The sequence below is a fragment of the Oncorhynchus gorbuscha genome, linkage group LG18 (assembly GCF_021184085.1).
Source record: "Oncorhynchus gorbuscha isolate QuinsamMale2020 ecotype Even-year linkage group LG18, OgorEven_v1.0, whole genome shotgun sequence".
Taxonomy (NCBI): Eukaryota; Metazoa; Chordata; class Actinopteri; order Salmoniformes; family Salmonidae; genus Oncorhynchus; species Oncorhynchus gorbuscha.
Window position 1 is genome coordinate 78,568,626 of NC_060190.1, and position 21,870 is coordinate 78,590,495.

A 21,870-nucleotide genomic window follows, 5' to 3' on the forward strand; every position below is an offset into this window, starting at 1 on the left:
GACGTGGGAATAGGGGGAACCATTTTTCTCTCATTAAGGATGATATCTCTTCATAAATATGTTTATTTATAAAAGTGTTAAATAAATCAAAATATATTTTATATTTAGTAGCCACCCTTTGCCTTGATGACAGCTTTGCACATTCTTGGTCATCTCTCAACCAGCTTCATGAGGTAGTCACCTGGAATGCATTTCAATTAACAAGATGTGCCTCCCTGATTTGTGTAATTTTTTTCCATCTTAATGCGTTTGAGCCAATCAGTTGGGTTTTGACAAGGTATCGGTGGTATACAGAAGCTAGCCCAATTTGGTAAAAGACCAAGTCCATATTATGGCAAGAACAGCTCAAAGAAGCAAAGAGAAATGACAGTTCATCATTACTTTAAGACATGAAGGTCAGTCAATACGGAACATTTCAAGAACTTTGAAAGTTTCTTCAAATGCAGTTGCAAAACTGATCAAGCGCTATGATGAAACTGGCTCTTATGAGGACTGGCACAGGAAAGGAATACCCAGAGTTACCTCTGCTGCAGAGGATAAGTTCATTAGAGCTAACTGCCCCTCAGATTGCAGTCCAAGTAAATGCTTCAAAGAGTTCAAGTAACAGACATGTCTCAACATCAACTGTTCAGAGGAGACTGTGTGAATCAGGCCTTCATGGTCGAATTGTTGCAAAGAAACCCCTACTAAAGAACACCAATAATAAGAAGAGACTTGCTTGGGCCAAGAAACAGCAGCAATAGACATTAGACAGGTGGAAATCTGTCCTTTGGTCTGAGATTTTTGGTTCCGACCGCCGTGTCTTTGTGAGACACAGAATGGGTGAACGGATTATCTCTGCAGGTGGTTCCCACCGTGAAGCATCGAGGAGGAGATGTGATGGTGCTTTCCTGGAGACACTGTGATTTATTCTGAATTCAAGGTACACTTAACCAGTTTGGCTTACACAGGCTTCTGCAGCGATACACCATCCCATCTGATTTGTGCTCAGTGGGACAATCATTTGTTTTTTAACAGGACAATGATACAACATACCTCCAGGCCGTGTTAGGGCTATTTGACCAAGAAGGAGAGTGATGGAGTGCTGCATCAGATGACCTGGCCTCCACAATCCCCCGACCTCAACCCAATTGAGATGGTTTGGGATGAGTTGGACTGCAAAGTAAATGAAAATCAGCCAACAAGTGCTCAGCATATGTGGGAACTCCTTCAAGATTGTTGGAAAAGCATTCCAGGTGAAGCTGGTTGAGAGAATTCCAAGAGTGTGCAAAGCTGTCATCAAGATAAAGGTTGGCTACTCTGAAAAATCTCAAATATAAAAATCTATTTTAATTTGTTCAACACTTTTTTTGGTAACAAAAAAAATCCATATGTTTTATGTAAGTCGCTTTGGATAAAAGCGTCTGCTAAATGGCATATATTATTATTATTATTTCATAGTTTTGATGTCTTCACTATTATTCCTCAATGTAGAAAATAGTAAATAATAAAGAAAAACTCTTGAATGAGTAGGTTTATCCAAACTTTTGACAGGTACGGTATATGATTTTGTTGTCAGGATTCATTTACACTTCAAGGCACTTCAAGTACAAGATGCGTTTTCGAATACCTCCAGAGGTGGTCAGGAAGATCTAATCACAATCAGATCACAAGGTGCCATTTGATTGTGCACACATTTTGTCAGAACAAGTGTACACAATCAGAATGTGGAAAAGATCAGGACAACGGACACATGTTAGAACCAGGTATAAACAGGGCTAGAGTAAAGCTTGTTGGAGGACACATCCATTCTTATAGAATGTTAGAACCAGGTATAAACAGGGCTAGAGTAAAGCTTGTTGGAGGACACATCCATTCTTATAGAATGTTAGAACCAGGTATAAACAGGGCTAGAGTAAAGCTTGTTGGAGGACACATCCATTCTTATAGAATGTTAGAACCAGGTATAAACAGGGCTAGAGTAAAGCTTGTTGGAGGACACATCCATTCTTATAGAATGTTAGAACCAGGTATAAACAGGGCTAGAGTAAAGCTTGTTGGAGGACACATCCATTCTTATAGAATGTTAGAACCAGGTATAAACAGGGCTAGAGTAAAGCTTGTTGGAGGACACATCCATTCTTATAGAATGTTAGAACCAGGTATAAACAGGGCTAGAGTAAAGCTTGTTGGAGGACACATCCATTCTTATAGAATGTTAGAACCAGGTATAAACAGGGCTAGAGTAAAGCTTGTTGGAGGACACATCCATTCTTATAGAATGTGTCTCAAATGGCATTCTATTTCCTTTATAGTTCATCCTCCTCTTGACCAGATTCCTGGAATCTGGTCAATATAGGGATTAGTGTGCCATTTGGGATGAAGCCATTTTCTTCTTCTTCAGTATGACCTAGCAGCATCCATTTTGTAAATGGTCCTCTTTCACATGCTATTTTACAACATGGTCTCATTATGTCCAAATAGTGACATTTAACCATTGTAGTTATATGTCCCCCTATGCTGCAGAAGAGTGAGTTAAAACATTATTTGCAATTATTCAGTTGAATTAAATCAAACCCTTATACACTGACACTATTATAAGGATCACATTGATACCATCGATGCTATACATCTTCAGGTTGCTGATTTGAAAAATTGAAATAAAACAATAACATGTTATCATATCGGCGGTGATACTTTTAAATAAATAAAAACTGGTAAACCATTTCAGTTGTAAACAGATGGAGATAAACTAATAGTGTGGTAATGAGTGTATCTGCTGATAGCAGATTGTTCCATTGAAATTATAAAATGTGTTAAAAATATATATATATTTTAAAGCATGCAAACAACCGAACAGAGGTCTGCATCCCAAATGGCAACATATTCCCCATATAGTGCACAACATTTTTTTTCCAGCAGCAACTGTTCAAAAGTAACGCACTATATAGGGAATACGCTTAGTGTGAGAAGTTCATTTGTGCCTCCGGTTGGGTGCTCTCTCTCTAAAATCAGAGATGGTGACTACAGATTCTCTCCAAGAGCAGATAGAGGGGTAAACCAAGATGAAATGGTCAGCAGCAGAGCATTTTAATTTAGATAGCAGTGGTTGAACTAAAAACAAAATGCTGGTCGAAGGTGCTCTCAGACCATATTCACAAAGCGTCTCAGAGAAGGAGTTTTGCCTGTTAAATCATGATGATCAGCATCCTCCTCCCTGATCAACACCCTACTCCTAGATCAGCATCCTCCTCCCTGATCAACACCCTACTCCTAGATCAGCATCCTCCTCCCTGATCAACACCCTCCTCCTAGATCAGCATCCTCCTCCTAGATCAGCATCCTCCTCCTAGATCAACAACCTCCTCCTAGATCAGCATCCTCCTACTAGTTCAACACCCTACTCCTAGATCAGCATCCTCCTCCTAGATCAGCATCATCCTAATAGATCAGCATCCTCCTCCTAGATCAGCACTCCAAGTCCTAGATCAACACTCCTACTCCTAGATCAACACTCAATCTCCTAGATCAGCACACTACTCATAGATCAGCAACATAGTCCTCTATCATTACCCTACTCCTAGTTAAGCACTCCTACTAGATCAGCATCCTCCTCCTAGATCAACAATCAATCTCCTAGATCAACACTCCTACTCCTAGATCAGCACTGCTACTCTGTGAATACGGGCCCTGGTTTGGTGATACTTACTGTTTGGATCAATGTTTTCACACAGTTCCGTCTTGGCCTCTCCATTGGGCCTGTCACTGGTCTTGTGTGAGAGGCGTGTGGTTAGGGACGCGGCCGTCACCACCGCCTTGAAGCTCCTCTTCCTCTTCTGGACATTAAGCTCCGGGTGGAAGATGATGACATAGACTTTAGGAATGTAAAGCATCCCCAAGGCCACCGAGGCACTAAGATTCATAGAGATACAGAGGGTGGTGGTCTGGATATATAGCTGGAGAGAGAGAGAAAGAGAGAGAGGAGGAGAGTTAGTGGTGGCACTAGAGGCACTGAGAATTCATAGAGGTACAGAGGGTGGTGGTCTGGATATATAGCTGGAGAGAGAGAAGGATGAATTACCAAAACACTGGATGGAGGTGGTGGGAGGATTAAAACACAGAACTGTCAGAGAGAAGCATGGAGGTGGTGGGAGGATTACAACACATAACTGTCAGAGTGAAGCATGGAGGTGGTGGGAGGATTACAACACAGAACTGTCAGAGAGAAGCATGGAGGTGGTGGGAGGATTACAACACTGAACTGTCAGAGAGAAGCATGGAGGTTGTGGGAGGATTAGAACACAGAACTGTCAGAGTGAAGCATGGTGGTGATGGGAGGATTAGAACACAGAACTGTCAGAGAGAAGCATGGAGGTGGTGGGAGGATTAGAACACAGAAATGTCAGAGAGAAGCATGGAGGTGGTGGGAGGATTACAACACTGAACTGTCAGAGAGAAGTATGGAGGTGGTGGGAGGATTACAACACAGAACTGTCAGAGAGAAGAATGGAGGAGGTGGGAGGATTAGAACACAGAACCGTCAGAGAGAAGCATGGAGGTGGTGGGAGGATTACAACACAGAAATGTCAGAGAGAAGCATGGAGGTGATTAGTAAAGTAATTGCCTTTCCACAACACTTTAAACACAGAAGATCTCTGCTTAACATATAACCAACATGTGTATCTGTCTCTCTGTGACCACCGATAACGTTGACTACAATTACAAAGTTGGCCATGTCTTTACAATTGTTACAAATATGCTTCAAATTAAACCGGAGGTGACTGCATTAAAGACAAATACAGTATACATAGGCCTTCCCAATATTGAGTTGCCCCCCCAAGGTGTCGAAAGCATTCCACTGGGATGCTGGCCCTTGTTGACTCCTATGCTTCCCACAGTTGTGTCAAATTGGCTAGATGTCCTTTTGGTGGTGGACCATTCTTGATACACACAGGAAACTGTTGAGCGTGGAAAACCCAGCAGCGTTGCAGTTCTTGACACACTCAAAACTGGTGCGCCTGGCACCTACTACCATATCCCGTTCAAAGGTACTTAAATCCATGTCGAAATTGTCTCGAGGCTTAAAAATCCTTCTTCAACCTGTCTCCTCCCCTTCATCTACACAGATTGAAGTGGATTAATCAGGTGACATTAATAAGGGATCATAGCTTTCACCTGGATTCACCTGGTCAGTCTATGTCATGGAAAGAGCACTGTCCATTCAGTGTATTTGTATCCTATTTAAATACATTTCTTGTTCAATCAATTGAGTCCTATTTTGCTAATTGCAGGCTAGCCTACTGTCATTTTGCCTCAATATATTTCACTATGTGTAACAACATGTGCGCAATGACGTGCCAAATCTGTGATTTACCACAATACCATTATTGGGTTAGCATTAGAATAATCCATCTGAATATAGGTGGGTATATCTCTCTAGGAGCTGATCCTTTGTCAGCATTGTAGAGTAATTGGGGGTGGCAGGGTAGCCTAGTGGTTTAGAGCGTTGGACTAGTAACCGAAAGGTTGCAAGATTGAATCCCCGAGCCGACAATGTAAAAATCTGTATTTCTGCCCCTGAACAAGGCAGTTAACCCACTGTTCCTAGGCCGTCATTGAAAATAGGAATTTGTTCTTAACTGACTTGCCTAGTAAAATAAAATAAATACAATTTTAAGGTAAGATTTGAATGGAAAAAGCTAATCTGAGAACAGCGCTGCCTTTCTTTCCGATCCTATCGGTATGGACACGCTAGTGAACATTAGCTCTGCGCGGTGTTTCAGGGGAAACTCACATTACACTTTCAGTCATTGTAGGAGACGATGATTCTCAGGAAACCAAAACCCATAACAGGATTCTGGTGCCAAGCTGTGGAATGACACGGCAGAGGATCTACAGTAACTCCCAACCTTCTAATGAAAGCGAGGAAACTAGCCATAAGGCCACTGAGTTGGTCTGCATGGAGATGCTGGGTCCATAGAATTAAAATGACCACAATATAATTACCACAGCATAATTACCACAGTATAATTACCACAAGGAGCTACCTACCACAATTCCATGGATGGAACAACTGCATAGTGATAGATGTAGCATTGTGGGTGTGGATAGCTCCTACTATAAATGTGCAACGTGTAGCGTGGTGGGTGTGGCTAGCTCCTTTTCACTATAAATGTGCAACGTGTAGCGTGGTGGGTGTGGCTAGCTCCTTTTCACTATAAATGTGCAACGTGTAGCGTGGTGGGTGTGGCTAGCTCCTTTTCACTATAAATGTGTAACATGTAGCGTGGTGGGTGTGGCTAGCTCCTTTTCACTATAAATGTGCAACATGTAGCGTGGTGGGTGTGGCTAGCTCCTTTTCACTATAAATGAGTAACATGTTGCGTGGTGGGTGTGGCTAGCTCCTTTTCACTATAAATGTGTAACATGTAGCGTGGTGGGTGTGGCTAGCTCCTTTTCACTATAAATGTGCAACGTGTAGCGTGGTGGGTGTGGCTAGCTCCTTTTCACTATAAATGTGTAACATGTAGCGTGGTGGGTGTGGCTAGCTCCTTTTCACTATCAATGTGTAACGTGTAGCTTGGCTCCCTGCAGTGTCAAAGCTGAATGTACAAGCAGATTGACCAGGTCTATAAAAGGTTCCCTAGGGTCGGTCTCAGATTCATGGATATTCCTCCCAAATAGCATCCTATTCCCTAAATAGTGTAATACTTTTGACCAAGGCCCTCTGGTCTAAAGTAGTGAACTACATAGGGAATAGGGTGCCATTTGGGATGAAGCCCTTGTTTTATAGATTCATGGGCATTTCTGTTTTCCTTGCACCTCACAGCACCACATCTCCAGAGTGAGAATGGCGCAAGAAGTCACAGGTTGAGTCACACTGAGAAGATAACAGTTGTGGAGATTGGGGCCCAGAGGGTCTGTTCGGGGGACATCTCAGTACTATCTGCACATGATGCCGTTTACATTTCAAATGGCAGTTTGTGCAAATCAGAGGGAATGAAAACAGGAAGCATTGAGTTGATTTTTAAACTGATGACACATAAAGGAGAGGGATGATCTGAACTTTCAAATCAATACCTGGAATTTACAGAGAGACCAGACCTATAGAGACCAGACCTATAGAGACTAGACCTATAGAGACTAGATCTATAGAGACCAGACCTATAGAGACCTATAGGGACCAGACCTATAGGGACCAGACCTATAGAGACCAGGCTATAGAGACCTATAGGGACCAGACCTATAGAGACCAGACCTATAGAGACTAGACCTATAGAGAGCTATAGAGAGTAGACCTATAGGGACCAGACCTATAGAGACCAGACCTATAGAGACCTATAGAGAGTAGACCTATAGAGACCAGACCAATAGAGACCAGACCTATAGAGACCAGACCTATAGAGACCAGACCTTTAGAGACCTATAGAGACCTATAGAGACATTTAGAGAGTAGACCTATAGGGACCAGACCTATAGAGAGTAGACCTATAGAGACCAGACCTATAGAGACCAGACCAATAGAGACCAGACCTATAGAGACCAGAAAAATAGAGACCAGACCTATAGAGACCTATAGAGAGTAGACCTATAGAGACCAGACCAATAGAGACCAGACCTATAGAGACCAGACCTATAGAGACCAGACCAATAGAGACCAGACCAATAGAGACCAGACCTATAGAGACCATACCTATAGAGACCAGACCTTTAGAGACCTATAGAGACCTATAGAGACATTTAGAGAGTAGACCTATAGGGACCAGACCTATAGAGAGTAGACCTATAGAGACCAGACCTATAGAGACCAGACCAATAGAGACCAGACCTATAGAGACCAGAACAATAGAGATCAGACCTATAGAGACCTATAGAGAGTAGACCTATAGAGACCAGACCTATAGAGACCAGACCTATAGAGACCAGACCTATAATATAATAATAATATATGCAATTTAGCAGACGCTTTTATCCAAAGCGACTTACAGTCATGTGTGCATACATTCTACGTATGGGTGGTCCCGGGGATCGAACCCACTACCCTGGCATTACAAGCGCCATGCTCTACCAACTGAGCTACAGAAGGACCACATAGGACCTATAGAGACCAGACCTATAGAGACCAGACCAATAGAGACCAGACGTATAGAGACCAGACCAATAGAGACCAAACCTATAGAGACCAGACCTATAGAGACCTATAGAGACCAGACCTATAGAGACCAATAGAGACCAAAAGAGACCAATAGAGACCAGACCTATAGAGACCAGACCAATAGAGACCTATAGAGACCAGACCTATAGAAGGAGACCAGACCAATAGAGACCTATAGAGAACCAGACCTATAGAGACCAGACCAATAGAGACCAGACCTATAGAGACCTATAGAGACCAGACCTATAGAGACCAGACCAATTGAGCCCAGACCTATAGAGACCAGACAAATAGAGACCAGACCTTTAGAGACCTATAGAGAGTAGACCTATAGAGACCAGACCAATAGAGACCAGACCAATTGAGCCCAGACCTATAGAGACCTATAGAGAACCATATCTATAGAGACCAGACCAATAGAGACCAGACCTATAGAGACCAGACCCATAGAGACCTATAGAGACCAGACCAATAGAGACCAAAACTATAGAGACCAGACCTATAGAGACCAGACCAATTGAGCCCAGACCTATAGAGACCAGACCAATAGAGACCAGACCTTTAGAGACCTATAGAGAGTAGACCTATAGAGACCAGACTAATAGAGACCAGACCAATAGAGACCAGACCAATAGAGACCAGACTTATAGAGTCCAGACCTTTAGAGACCTATAGAGACATTTAGAGACCAGACCAATAGAGACCTATAGAGAACCAGACCTATAGAGAACCAGACCTATAGAGACCAATAGAGACCAGACCTTTAGAGACCTATAGAGACATTTAGAGAACAGACCTACATAGTCCAAGATGTCATAGCAGTGCAGACGTTGTTTGTCGTTCTCCTGTATAAATATATTTTTCTTGTTTCTTTTTTTGTATATATTGCAATATATTTCAATCTCTTTTTCCATTTTTAAATTAAATATACCTTCCGGCAATCCGCCTCACCCAATGTGATATGGATCTGCTATTTTTAGACCTTACCAGACTTTTTTTCTCCACTACAACACAGGATTCCTGCTGTAAGTCAAGGACCATTACTCCGGATCATCTCAGCTAGTTAGCTGCTACTGAGTAGCAGCACTACTCAGCACTGAAGCTAGCCTTGAGCCACGCCCATCCCCCGGCCTGCTCAGTGGACCCTATGATTGCTCACGTACACAGCTGATGCCTCCTGGATTCCTCACTAACACGACTAGAATCCACTACACCACCGGATTCTCGCTGTAAGCTCTGGACCTTTGCATCGGATCATCGCTGTTAGCTAGCTGCTACCGAGTGCCAGCAGTGGCTAACGTTCCACCAGTTAGCCTCGAGCCAGACGCATCTCCTGGCTAGCAAAGAAAATTACTCCAGCTACAATACCTATTTTGCCAACTGGCCTGGACCCTTTGTCAACACGGAGCCCCGAAGATCCACCACGACTGGTCTGCTGACGTAGTTCCATCCGTTGTGCCCCGACTTAGCATATGTGGACAACAACAAATGCCTAGGAGTCTGGCTAGACTGTAAACTCTCCTTCCAGACTCATATTAAACATCTCCAATCCAAAATTAAATCAAGAATCGGCTTCTTATTTTGCAACAAAGCCATCTTCACTCACGCTGCCGAACATACCCTCTTAAAACGGACTATCCTACCGATACTCAACTTTGGCGGTGTCATTGACAAAATAGCCTCCAACACTCTATACTCAGCAAACTGGATGCAGTCTGTCACCTTAGCCCCATACCACCCACCACTTCGATCTATATGCTCTCCTCGGCTGGTCCTCGCCACATATTCGTCGCCAGTTCCACTGGCTCCAGGTCATCTATAAGTCTTTACTAGGTAAAGCTCCGCCTTATTTCAGCTCACTGGTCACGATAAGAACACCCACCCGTAGCACGCACTCCATCATATATATCTCACTGGTCATCAGCCAACACCTCCTTTGACTGCCTTTCCTTCCAGTTATCTGCTGTCAATGACTGAAACAAATTGCAAAAAAATCGCTGACGATGGAGACTTATATCTCCCTCACTAACTTTAAGCATCAGCTATCTGAGCTGCTAACCGATCGCTGCAGCTGTACACACCCCATCTGTAAATATCCCATCCAACTACCTACCTCATAGTAGCACATCCAACGACCTCATTTGTTTTGCTCTTTTGCACACCAGTATTTCTACTTGCACATCATCACCTGCACATCTATCACACCAGTGTTAATTTGCTAAATTGTAATTACTTCGCTAAAATTGTATACTTACTGCCTTACCTCCTCACTCCATTTGCACACACTGTATATATAATCCCTGGGACCACCCATACGTAGAATGTATGCACACATGACTGTAAGTCGCTTTGGATAAAAGCGTCTGCTAAATGGCATATATTATTATTATTATTTATTATTATATATATTTTTATATTGTGTTATATACTGTACTTTTGTTTATCCCATGTATAACTCTGTGTTATTGTATTTTGTTGCACTTCTTTGCTTTATCTTGGCCAGGTCACAGTTGTAAATGAGAAATTGTTCTCAACTGGCCTACCTGGTTAAATAAGGTTAAATAAAAAAAATAAAAAATGTGATAGTTACAACTGCTATAGTTACAACTGCTATAGTTACAACTGCTATAGTTACAACTACTGTAGTTACCACTACTACAGTTAACACTACAATAGTTACCACTACAATGGTTACAACTACTATAGTTACCACTATCGTTACAGTTACAACTACTATAGTTACCACTATCGTTACAGTTACAACTACTATAGTTACAACTGCAGTAGTTAGTTACAACTACTATAGTTACAACTATTATCATTACAACTACTATAGTTGCTACAGTTTCAACTATTATAGTTACAACTACTACTGTTATAATTACAGCTACTACTGTTATAGTTACAACTACTATCGTTACAACTACTATAGTTACAACTACCGTCATTACAACTACTATTGTTATAGTTACAACGACTAGTTACAACTACTATAGTTACAACTACTATCGTTTTAACTACTATAGTTACAACTACTGTCGTTATAACTACCATAGTTACAACTACTATCGTTACCGTTACAACTACTATAGTTACAACTATTATCGTTACATAGACTATCGTTACAACTACTATAGTTACAACACGTACAGTTACAACAACTATCGTTACAGTTACAACTACTATCATTATAGTTACAATTACTTTAGTTACAACAAGTATAGTTACATCTACTATAGTTACAACAAATACAGTTACAACTACTATAGTTACAACACACCTAGTTACAACTACTATAGTTACCACTATTAGTCACAACCACTAAAGTTACAACTACGATAGTTACTACAGTTTCAACTACTATCATTACACTATTATTGTTACAACCACTATAGTTACAACTACTAAAGCTACTATAGTTACAACTACTATAGTTATAGTTACAACAACTATAGTTACAACTACTAAAGCTACTATAGATACAACTACTATAGTTACAACTAATATTGTCATAGTTAAAACAACTATTGTTACAACAACTATCGTTACAACAACTATAGTTACAACTATAGTTACAACTACTATAGTTACAACTACTATAGTTAGTACCGTTACAACCACTATAGTTACAACTACTATCGTTACTACTATTATAGTTACTATAGTTACAACTACTATAGCTCCAAATTATATCGTTACAAACACTATAGTTAGAACTACTATATCACCTATAGTTACAACTACTATAGTTACCAATATCGGTATAGTTACAACTACTATAGTTACCAATATCGTTACAGTTACAACTTCTATAGTTACAACTACTATCGTTGCACAGTTAGAACTACTATAGTTACAACTACTACAGTTACAACTAACATGGTTACAACTACTATAGTTACAACTAATATGGTTACAACTACTATAGTTACAGTTACAACCACTATAGTTAGTGTCACGAATATTACCGAAGGTGATTCCCCTCCTTGTTCGGGTTGCGCTCGGCGGACGTCGTCGCCGGTCTACTAGCTATCGCCGATCCGTTGTTCTGTTTTCGTTTAGTTTTGTCTAATTGGTAGCACCTGTTTCTAGTTTGGTTGTTAGGATAGGGTTATATATAGTCTGTTCAGCCCGCTTCTGTTTCGTGCGGGCTTGTTCGTCTGTTTTGTTGTTTGAGTGTATTTTTGTTGGCATTTGGGTTTCACGCTGTCCGTTTATATTTCTGTTCATTTGTGTTTCCACTTTTGTACATGTTATGTTTCCGGGACATTAAAGCGTGTTATTTTTCCCACATCTTTTGCTCTCTGCGCCTGACTCCACACCTCTTCACTCATTTACCGTAACAGTTAGAACTATTATCATTACAGTTACAACTATAGTTTCAACTACTGTAGTTACTATAGTTACAACTACTATCGTTATAGTTACAACTACATAGTTAACTCCTATCGTTACAACTAATATCGTTACAACTATTATCGTTAGTTCTACTTTAGTTACAACTACTATAGTTACAACTACTATTGTTACAACTACTATAGTTACAACTCCTATCGTTACAACTATTATCGTTACATCTACTATAGCTAAAGATACTATAGTTACTACTACTATTGTTACAGTTACAACAACTATAGTTACAACTACTATAGTTACAACAAGTATAGTTACAACTACTATCGTTTTAACTACTGTAGTTACAACTATTATTGTTACATCTACTATAGTTACAACTACTGTAGTTACAACAAGTATAGTTACAATTACTATCGTTTTAACTACTATAGTTACTACTACTAAAGTTACAGCTACTAAAGTTACTACTATTATAGTTACATCTACTATCGTTACAACTACTATCATTACAACTATTATAGTTACTATCGTTACAACTATTATAGTTACTGTAGATACAACTACTATTGTTACAACTACAGTAGGGCTCCTGAATGGCCCAGCAGTCTAATGCACTGCATCTCAGTGTTAGAGGCATCGCTACAAACCCTGTTTCGATTCCAGGCTGTATCACAACCGACTGTGATTGGTAGTCCCATATGGCCCACTCTATTGGCCCAGTGTCATCCGGGTTTGGCTGGAGTAGACCATCATTGTAAATAAGAATTTGTTCATAAGTTAAATAAAGGTTATATTTTAGAAAATCCTCTCAATGTAATTGAACAATTCATTGCCAAACAACAAAACAAAAAATGATCTGTCCAAAAGGGAGACGTATGGATGAACCACTTCTCCAATCTTTGTGTCTCTATAACAAAGAATCAACTGCAAAAACATATACATGATCAAATACACATTTTAGAATCAAATATTAAAGACTACCAGAACCCACTGGATTCCAGAACCCACTGGATTCCAGAACCCACTGGATTCCAGAACCCACTGGATTCTCCAATTATATTGAATGAACTACAGGAAAGAATACAAACAACCCAACCCAAAAGGCCTGTGGTGTTGATGGTATCCTAAATGACATAATAAAATATACAGATCACAAATTCCAATTGGCTATACTGAAACTCTTTAACATTCTCCTCAGCTCTGGTATCTTCCCCAATATTTGGAACCAAGGACTTATTACCTCAATCCACAAAAGTGGAGACAAATTTGACCCCATTAACAACCGTGGGATATGCGTCAACAGCAACCTTGGGAAAATCCTCTGCATTATCATTAACAGCAGACTCGTATATTTCCTCAGGGAAAACAATGTACTGAGCAAATGTCAAATTGGCTTTTTACCATATTACCATACGACAGGCCCCATTTCGCCCTGCACACCCTAATTGACAAACAAACAAATCAAAACAAAGGAAAAGGCTTCTCATGCTTTGTTGATTTCCAAAAAGCCTTTGACTCAATTTGGCAAGAGGGTCTGCTATACAAATATGTGTTGGGGGAAAAACATGCGACATTATAAAATCCATGTACACAAACGACTGTGCGGTTAAAATTGGGAAAAAACACAACATTTCTTTCCACAGGGCTGTGGTGTGAGACCAGGATTCAGCTTGAGCCCCACCCATCTACACTATCAAAAGGAAAATAAAATTAGACATTCCAATTAGGATCTGGCTAAAAATATTTGAATCACTTATAGAACCCATTGCCCTTTATGGTTGTGAGGTCTCTGCATGCAGAATTCTGCAAAAATATCCTCCATGTACGACATAAGACACCAAATAATGCATGCAGAGCAGAATTAGGCCGGTACCTGCTAATTATCAAAATCCAGAAAAGAGACGTTAAATTCTACAGTCACCTAAAAGGAAGTGATTCCCAAAACTTCCATAACAAAGCCATCACCTACAGAGTGATTAACCTGGAGAAGAGTCCCCTAAGCAAGCTGGTCCTGGGGCTATGTTCACAAACACACCCCACAGAGCCCCAGCACAGCAACACAATTAGACCCAAACAAATCATGAGAAAACAAAAAGATAATTACTTGCACATCATTACAACACCATATATTGCCATAATATGACATTTGAAATGTCTCTATTCCTTTGGAACTTTTGCGAGTGTAATGTTTACTGTTCATTTTCTATTGTTTATTTCACTTTGGTATATTATCTACTTCACTTTGCTTTGGCCGTGTAAACAAATGTTTCCCATGTCAATAAAGCCCCTTAAATTGAATTTGTGAGAGATAGAGGGATGGAGGGAAGTAGTGGGCTGCCTGTGGCTGTGGAGATGAGAGTGTGTGAGAGAGAGAGAGAGAGAGAGAGAGAGAGAGAGAGAGAGAGAGAGAGAGAGAGGGCAGGGACCGACTTCATCAGATAAATTGGAAATGTAGATATTGTCACGGCCGTCGTGTAGTGAGCTTTCCTTTTTATTAGGATGAAGCCGACAAAAACAACCGTGAAGCTTAAAACTTTGGCTGCAGGCGCAGTATTGAGTAGTTTGTAAGAAAGGTGCCCAGAGTAAACAGCCTGCTCCTCAGTCCCAGTTGCTAATATATGCATAGTATTATTAGTATTGGCTAGAAAACACTCTAAAGTGTCTGAAACTGTTTGAATGATGTCTGTGAGTATAACAGAATTCATATGGCAGGCAAAAACCTGAGTAGAAATCCAAACAGGAAGTGACAAATCTGAGGTTGGTATATTTTCAAACCATTCCCTATTGAAATCCCATTACGATATGAATGAAGATAGGGCTTCCGCTAGATGTCAACCGTCTATATAAATTTGAATGAGGCTTCTACTGTGTTGTGGGACTGAATAAGAGGGGTATGAATCAGACTACTGGCAGTCAGCCATTTCCCGGTCATGCGCATACCACATGATATCTTCCTGCGTTCCTCCTCAAGACACAAATGAATTCTCCGGTTGGAAATTTATTGAAGATTTATGACAAAAACATCCTAATGATTGATTCTGTACTTAGTTTGAAATGTTTCTTTGAACTGTAATATAACCTTTGGAAGTTATTGTCCGAAAAAATGGTCGACCAGCACCAGCGTTTGGATAGGTGTACCAAACGCGCTAACAAAAGTAGCTAATTAGACATAAATAAAGGACATTATCGAACAAATCAAGCATTTATTGTGGACCTGGGATTCCTGGAAGTGCATTCTGATGAAGATCATCAAAGGGAATATTTAGCATTTAATTTCTGGTTGATTTTTACTCCAAATGGCGGCTAAATGTATTATATTTCTGAGCGCCGTCTGAGATTATCGCATGGTTTGCTTTTTCCGTAAAGTTTTTTTGAAATCTAACACAGCGGTTGCATTAAGGAGAGGTATATCTATAATTCCATGTGTATAACTTGTATTATCATCTACATTTATGATGAGTATTTCTGTTGAATCATTCTGGCTATGGAAAATCACTGGATTTTTTGGGGAACTAGTGAACGGAATGCGCCAATGTAAACTCTAATTACATGCATGTATTGTGTAACATGAAGTCCTATGAGTGTCATCTGATGAAGATCATCAAAGGTTAGTCATAAATTTGATCTCTATTTGTGCTTTTTGTGACTCCTCTCTTTGGTTGGAAAAATGGCTCTTTTTATTGTGGTTTGGTTGTGACCTAACATAATCGTGTGTGGTGCTTTCACTGAAAAGCCTATTTGAAATCGGACACTGTGGTGGGTTTAACAACAAGACTACCTTTAAAACTGTATAAAATACATGTAAGTTTGAGGAATTTTAATTATGAGATTTCTGTTGTTTTGAATTTGGCACCCTGCACTTTCACTGGCTGTTGTCATATCATCCCATTAACGGGATTGCAGCCCAAAGACGTATTAACCTCTTGGATTTCGGGGGCGCTATTTTAATTTTGGATGAAAAACGTTCCCGTTTTAAACAAGATATTTTGTCACGGAAAGATGCTTGACTATGCATATAATTGACAGCTTTGGGAAGAAGACTCTCTGATGTTTCCAAAACTGCAAAGATATTGTCTGTGAGTGCCACAGAACTGATGTTACAGGCGAAACCCAGATAAAGATCCAACCAGGAAGTGCCGCATTTTTTGAAACCGCTTCATGCCAATGACTCCTTATATGGCTGTGAATGAGCTACGAATGAGCTTACGTTTTCCACGTTTTCCCCAAGGTGTCTACAGCATTGTGACGTCTTTTTAGGCATTTCCATTGACGAATGGCTGTAAGGGACCATATATAGCATGTGGTCACATGGTGTAAAATACTGAGGTAGCCATTTTCCCAATCGCTTCTTATGAGAAACCAACTGCCTCAAAGGATATATTATCGAATATATTTGTTAAAAACAACCACGTTTGCCGTGTTTCTGTCGATATTAAGTAGCTCATTTTGAAAAAAGTTTGCCGTTATAGTTGTAGCATTTTTCGGTCAATTTCTCAGCCAAGCATGGTGAAGAAACGGGAGCTTTTTTGCCTTCAAAAATAATATTTTTGGAAAAAAGGAACATTTGCCATTTTAACTGAGAGTCTCCTGAGTGAAAGCATCCAAAGTTCTTCAAAGGTAAATGATTTAATTTGGTTGCTTTTCTTATTTTCTTGAAAATGTTGCCTGCTGCCAGCAGAGCCTAGCATAGCATTATGTCATGATAAACTTACACAAATGCTTGTCTAGCGTTGGCTGTAACGCATATTTTGAGAATCTGAGATGACAGTGTTGTTAACAAGACTAAGCTTGTGTTTGAATGTATTTATTTAATTTAATTTGCGATTTTCATGAATAGGAAACGTTTCTAGGGGTATTTATGTCCGTTGCGTTATGCTAATGCATTTGAAGCTATGATTACGCTCCCGGATACGGGTTTGCTCGTCGCAAGAGGTTTTAAGGGCTATGTGTCACAAACAAAGTTAACTACCCAGCGAAGGAGGGAAAAAGGGCTACCTAAGTATGATTCCCAATCAGAGACAATGATAGACAGCTGTCCCTGATTGAGACCATACCCGGCCAAAACACAGAAATAAAGAAACATAGAAAAGAAAACATAGAATGCCCACCCCACATCACACCCTGACCTAACCAAATAGAGAAATAAAACGTCTCTTTAAGGTCAGGGCGTGACAGTACCCCCCCCCCCCCCCCCCCAAAGGTACGGACTCCGGCCGCAAAACCTGAACCTGTAGGAGAGGGTCTGGGTGGGCATCTATCCGTGGTGGCAGGACGTAGAACCCGCTCCACCTCTGGCTCACCCCACGTTGGTAGCGCCTCTGGGTGTGATGACCCTCACCGCCGACCCCGGCCCTCTCTGGAGGCTCCGGACTGGGGACCGTCACTGGAGGCTACGTGCCATGGATCATCACTGGAGGCTTCGTGCCATGGATCATCACTGGAGGCTTCGTGCATGGATCATCACTGGAGGATTCTTGCTATGGATCATCACTGTATATATCGTGCCATGGATCATCACTGGAGTTTTCATGCCATGGATCATCACTGGAGTGGAGAGACACACAGGAGGCCTGGCTCTGGGAGCAGGCACAGGACTCACCAGGCTGGGGAGACATACAGGAGGCTTTGTCCTTGGCCGAGGCATCGGATACACAGGGCTGTGGAGGCGCACTGGAGGTCTCAAGCTTAGAGCCTGCACAACCAGTTCTGGCTGGGTGGTTATCATTTGCGGGGCGCTGTTACAGGACGCACTGGGCTGTGCAGACGTACCAGAGACACAGTGCGCAGAGCCGGCACAGGATATCCTGGGCCGAAGAGACACACTGGATGCCAGGAGCGCTGCCGGCACCATCCGTTCTGGCTGGATGCCCACTCTAGCCCGGCCGATGCCGGAAGCTGGGATATAGCGCACTGGGCTGTGAACGCGCACTGGAGACACCGTGCGCTTCACAGCATAACACGGTGCCTGACCAGTATCACGCTCGCCACGATAAGCACTGAGAGTTGGCTCACCTGACTCCGCCAATCTCCCATGCCTGCTTCGCAGACTTGACTCCTCATATCGCCGCCGCTCTGCTTTTGCTATCTCCAGTTCCTCCCTTGGACGGCGCCACGCTGCTTGGTCCTTTGGTGGTGGGAAGTTCTGTCATGGCCGTCCAATGAAGTAGACCAAAACGCAGCTTTGTCAGCGTACATATTCCTTTTTATTAGGATGAAGCCAACAAAAACAACCATGAAGCTTAAGGGCTATGTGCCACAAACAAAGTTAATTACCCACTGAAGGAGGGGAAAAGGGCTACCTAAGTATGATTCCCAATCAGAGACAATGATAGACAGCTGTCCCTGATTGAGAACCATACCCTGCCAAAACAAAGAAAACAAAACATAGAATGCCCACCCCACATCACACCCTGACCTAACCAAATAGAGTAATAAAATGTCTCTCTAAGGTCAGGGCATGACATATATTGTCATCCTACAAGGAACATGATATAGAGGAGATGGATCCACTAGTGACCCTCTAGGCTACAGAGAGCTGGTAGTTCCATCCACCAAACTACCAGGTGTGAAACGGGGAAGAGACTGTTAATTTGGTATAGAGCAGACCTAACCCAGTCATTTAAATTAGACAAAACAGGACATTTTACATCGGGCTATAAATAATTAAGGAAATTATCCTAATTATCCTAAATTCCTCATTTCTGCTACCTATACCCCCCCCCCCAATAGAATCCCCAAACTTTAACGATGACAGCTGCTTCTCCATCCTAGAGGGAGAGATCAACAATTTCCAGGATCAGGGACATGTACTAATCTGTGGCGACCTAAATGACCCCAAGCATACTTCTAAAGTTGTGGCAAAATGGCAAAAAGTCGAGGTATTGGAGTAGCCATCACAAAACCCTCAAATTAAATCAAATCAAACTTTATTTGTCACGTGCGCCGAATACAACAGGTGTAGACCTTACAGTGAAATGCTTACTCACAGGCTCTAACAAACTAAGTAAAAAATGTATTAGGTGAACAATAGGTAAGTAAAGAAATAAAACAACAGTAAAAAGACTGTGAAAAATAACAGTAGCGAGGCTACATACAGGCACCGGTTAGTCGGGCTGATTGAGGTAGTATGTACATGAATGTATAGTTTAAGTGACTTTGCATATATGATAAACAGAGAGTAGCAGCAGTGTAAAAGAGGGGTTGGGGCGGGGGAGGGTTGATTACCTGTTCAGGAATAGGCTTTGTTATGCCCTCTTCACAACTGTCTTAGTGTGTTTTGACCATTTCAGTTTGTTGGTGATGTGAACACCAAGGAACTTCAAGCTCTCAACCTGCTCCACTACAGCCCTGTCGATGAAAATGGGGGTGTGCTCAGTCCTCCTTTTCCTGTAGTCCACAATCATCTCCTTAGTCTTGGTTACGTTGAGGGATAGGTTGTTATTCTGGCACCACCTGGCCAGGTCTCAGACCTCCTCCCTGTAGGCTGTCTCGTCATTGTCGTTGAATAGGCCTACCACTGTTGTGTCGTCTGCAAACTTAATGATGATGTTGGAGTTGTGTCTGGCCATGCAGTCGTGGGTGAACATGGAGTACAGGAGAGGACTGAGCATGCACCCCTGGGGGCTCCAATGTTGAGGATCAGCATGGCAGATGTGTTGCTTCCTACCCTCAACACCTGGGAGCGCCCCGTCAGGAAGTCCAGAATCTTGTTGCAGAGGGAGGTGTTTAGTCCCAGGATCCTTAGCTTAGTGATGAGCTTTGAGAGTACTATGGTATTGAACGCTGGGCTGTAGTCAATGAATTGCATTCTCACAATGGTGTTCCTTTTGTCCTGGTGGGAAAGGGCAGTGTGGAGTGTAATAGAGATTGCATCATTTGTGGATCAGTTTGGGTGGTATGCAAATTGGAGTGGGTCTAGGTTTTCTGGGATGATGGTGTTGATGTGAGCCATTTACCAGCCTTTCAAAGCACTTCATGGCTACGGACGTGAGTGCTACGGGTCTGCTATGGGTCTGTAGTCATTTAGGCAAGTTGCTTTTAGGTGGGTTGCCTTCGTGTTCTTGGGCACAGGGACTATGGTGCTCTGCTTGAAATATGTTGGTATTACAGACTAAATCAGGAACATGTTGAAAATGTCAGTGAAGACACCTGCCAGTTGGTCAGCACATGCCCGGAGCACACGTCATGGTAATCCGTCTGGCCCTGTAGCCTTGTGAATGTTGACCTGTTTAAAGGTCTTACTCACATCGGCAACGGAGAGCGTGATCACACAGTTGTCCGGAACAGCTGATGCTCTCATGCATGCCTCAGTGTTGCTTGCCACGAAGCGAGCATAGAAATAATTTAGCCGGTCTGGTAGGTTTGTGTCACTGTGCAGCTCGTGGCTGTGCTTCCCTTTGAAGTCTGTAATAGTTTGCAAGTCCTGCCACATGAGACAAGCATCTGAGCCGGTGTAGTACGATTCAATCTTAGCCCTGTATTGATGCTGAATGGACGCCAGAAATGGACAAGAACCCGACACCCTCAGCACACAGGACAACCTGGAGGTGACAGCAGTCCCTACCCCATATGCCATCCTAGACACAACTTGGGGCTCCAGAGTTGCACAGAGGCCAAAGACACTGCATCTCAGTGCAAGAGGCGTCAATACAGTCTCTGGTTCAAATCCAGGCTGTAAAACATCCAGCCGTGATTGGGATTTCCATGTGGCGGTGCACGCTTGGCCCAGCGACGTCCAGGTTTTGCTGTGGTGGGCAGTCATCGTAAATAAGAATTGGCCCAGCGACGTCCAGGTTTTGCTGTGGTGGGCAGTCATCGTAAATAAGAATTGGCCCAGCGACATCCAGGTTTTGCTGTGGTGGGCAGGCATCGTAAATAAGAATTGGCCCAGCGCCGTCCAGGTTTTGCTGTGGTGGGCAGTCATCGTAAATAAGAATTTGACTGACTTGCTTGGTTAAATAAAGGTTACATTTAAAAATGTAAAAAAGCATATATTTTTAGATTAAACATATTAAAAAACTATGACAACTTAACTAACAAAAACTGGTCACAACTCCTGCAGCTCTGTCGGATGCTGGGTACATAGTCAATGGTAGCCTTCGAGGGGACTCCTATGGTGGGTATACCTACAGCTCATCTTCTGGTAGTAGTACTGCAGACTACTTTATCACTGACCTCAACCCAGAGTCAATGAACGACTAGTCAGATAATTACTTGACACATTGTAAAATAATTTACAAAAAAACCTGAGCAAACTACAATGCAATTGGGCCATTAACAGAGAGTACACAGTGGCAGAATACCTGACCAAACTTAAGGAAATTAAGTCTCAGTGATTCAATTAAGGAACTCTTTGACTATGTACAGACTCAGTGAGCATA

At 41.9% G+C, this 21,870-nt stretch overlaps 1 protein-coding gene across 1 annotated transcript in view; it reads right to left on the reverse strand.

The window, feature by feature from the left end:
* LOC124003943 (metabotropic glutamate receptor 7-like) overlaps positions 1-21,870 on the reverse strand; it is a 393,623-nt gene that overhangs the window by 36,947 nt on the left and 334,806 nt on the right. Inside the window, exon 10 of the mRNA XM_046312602.1 lies at positions 3,689-3,935. Coding sequence (XP_046168558.1) covers positions 3,689-3,935 — 247 coding nt within the window. The remainder of the gene's footprint in view (positions 1-3,688; positions 3,936-21,870) is intronic.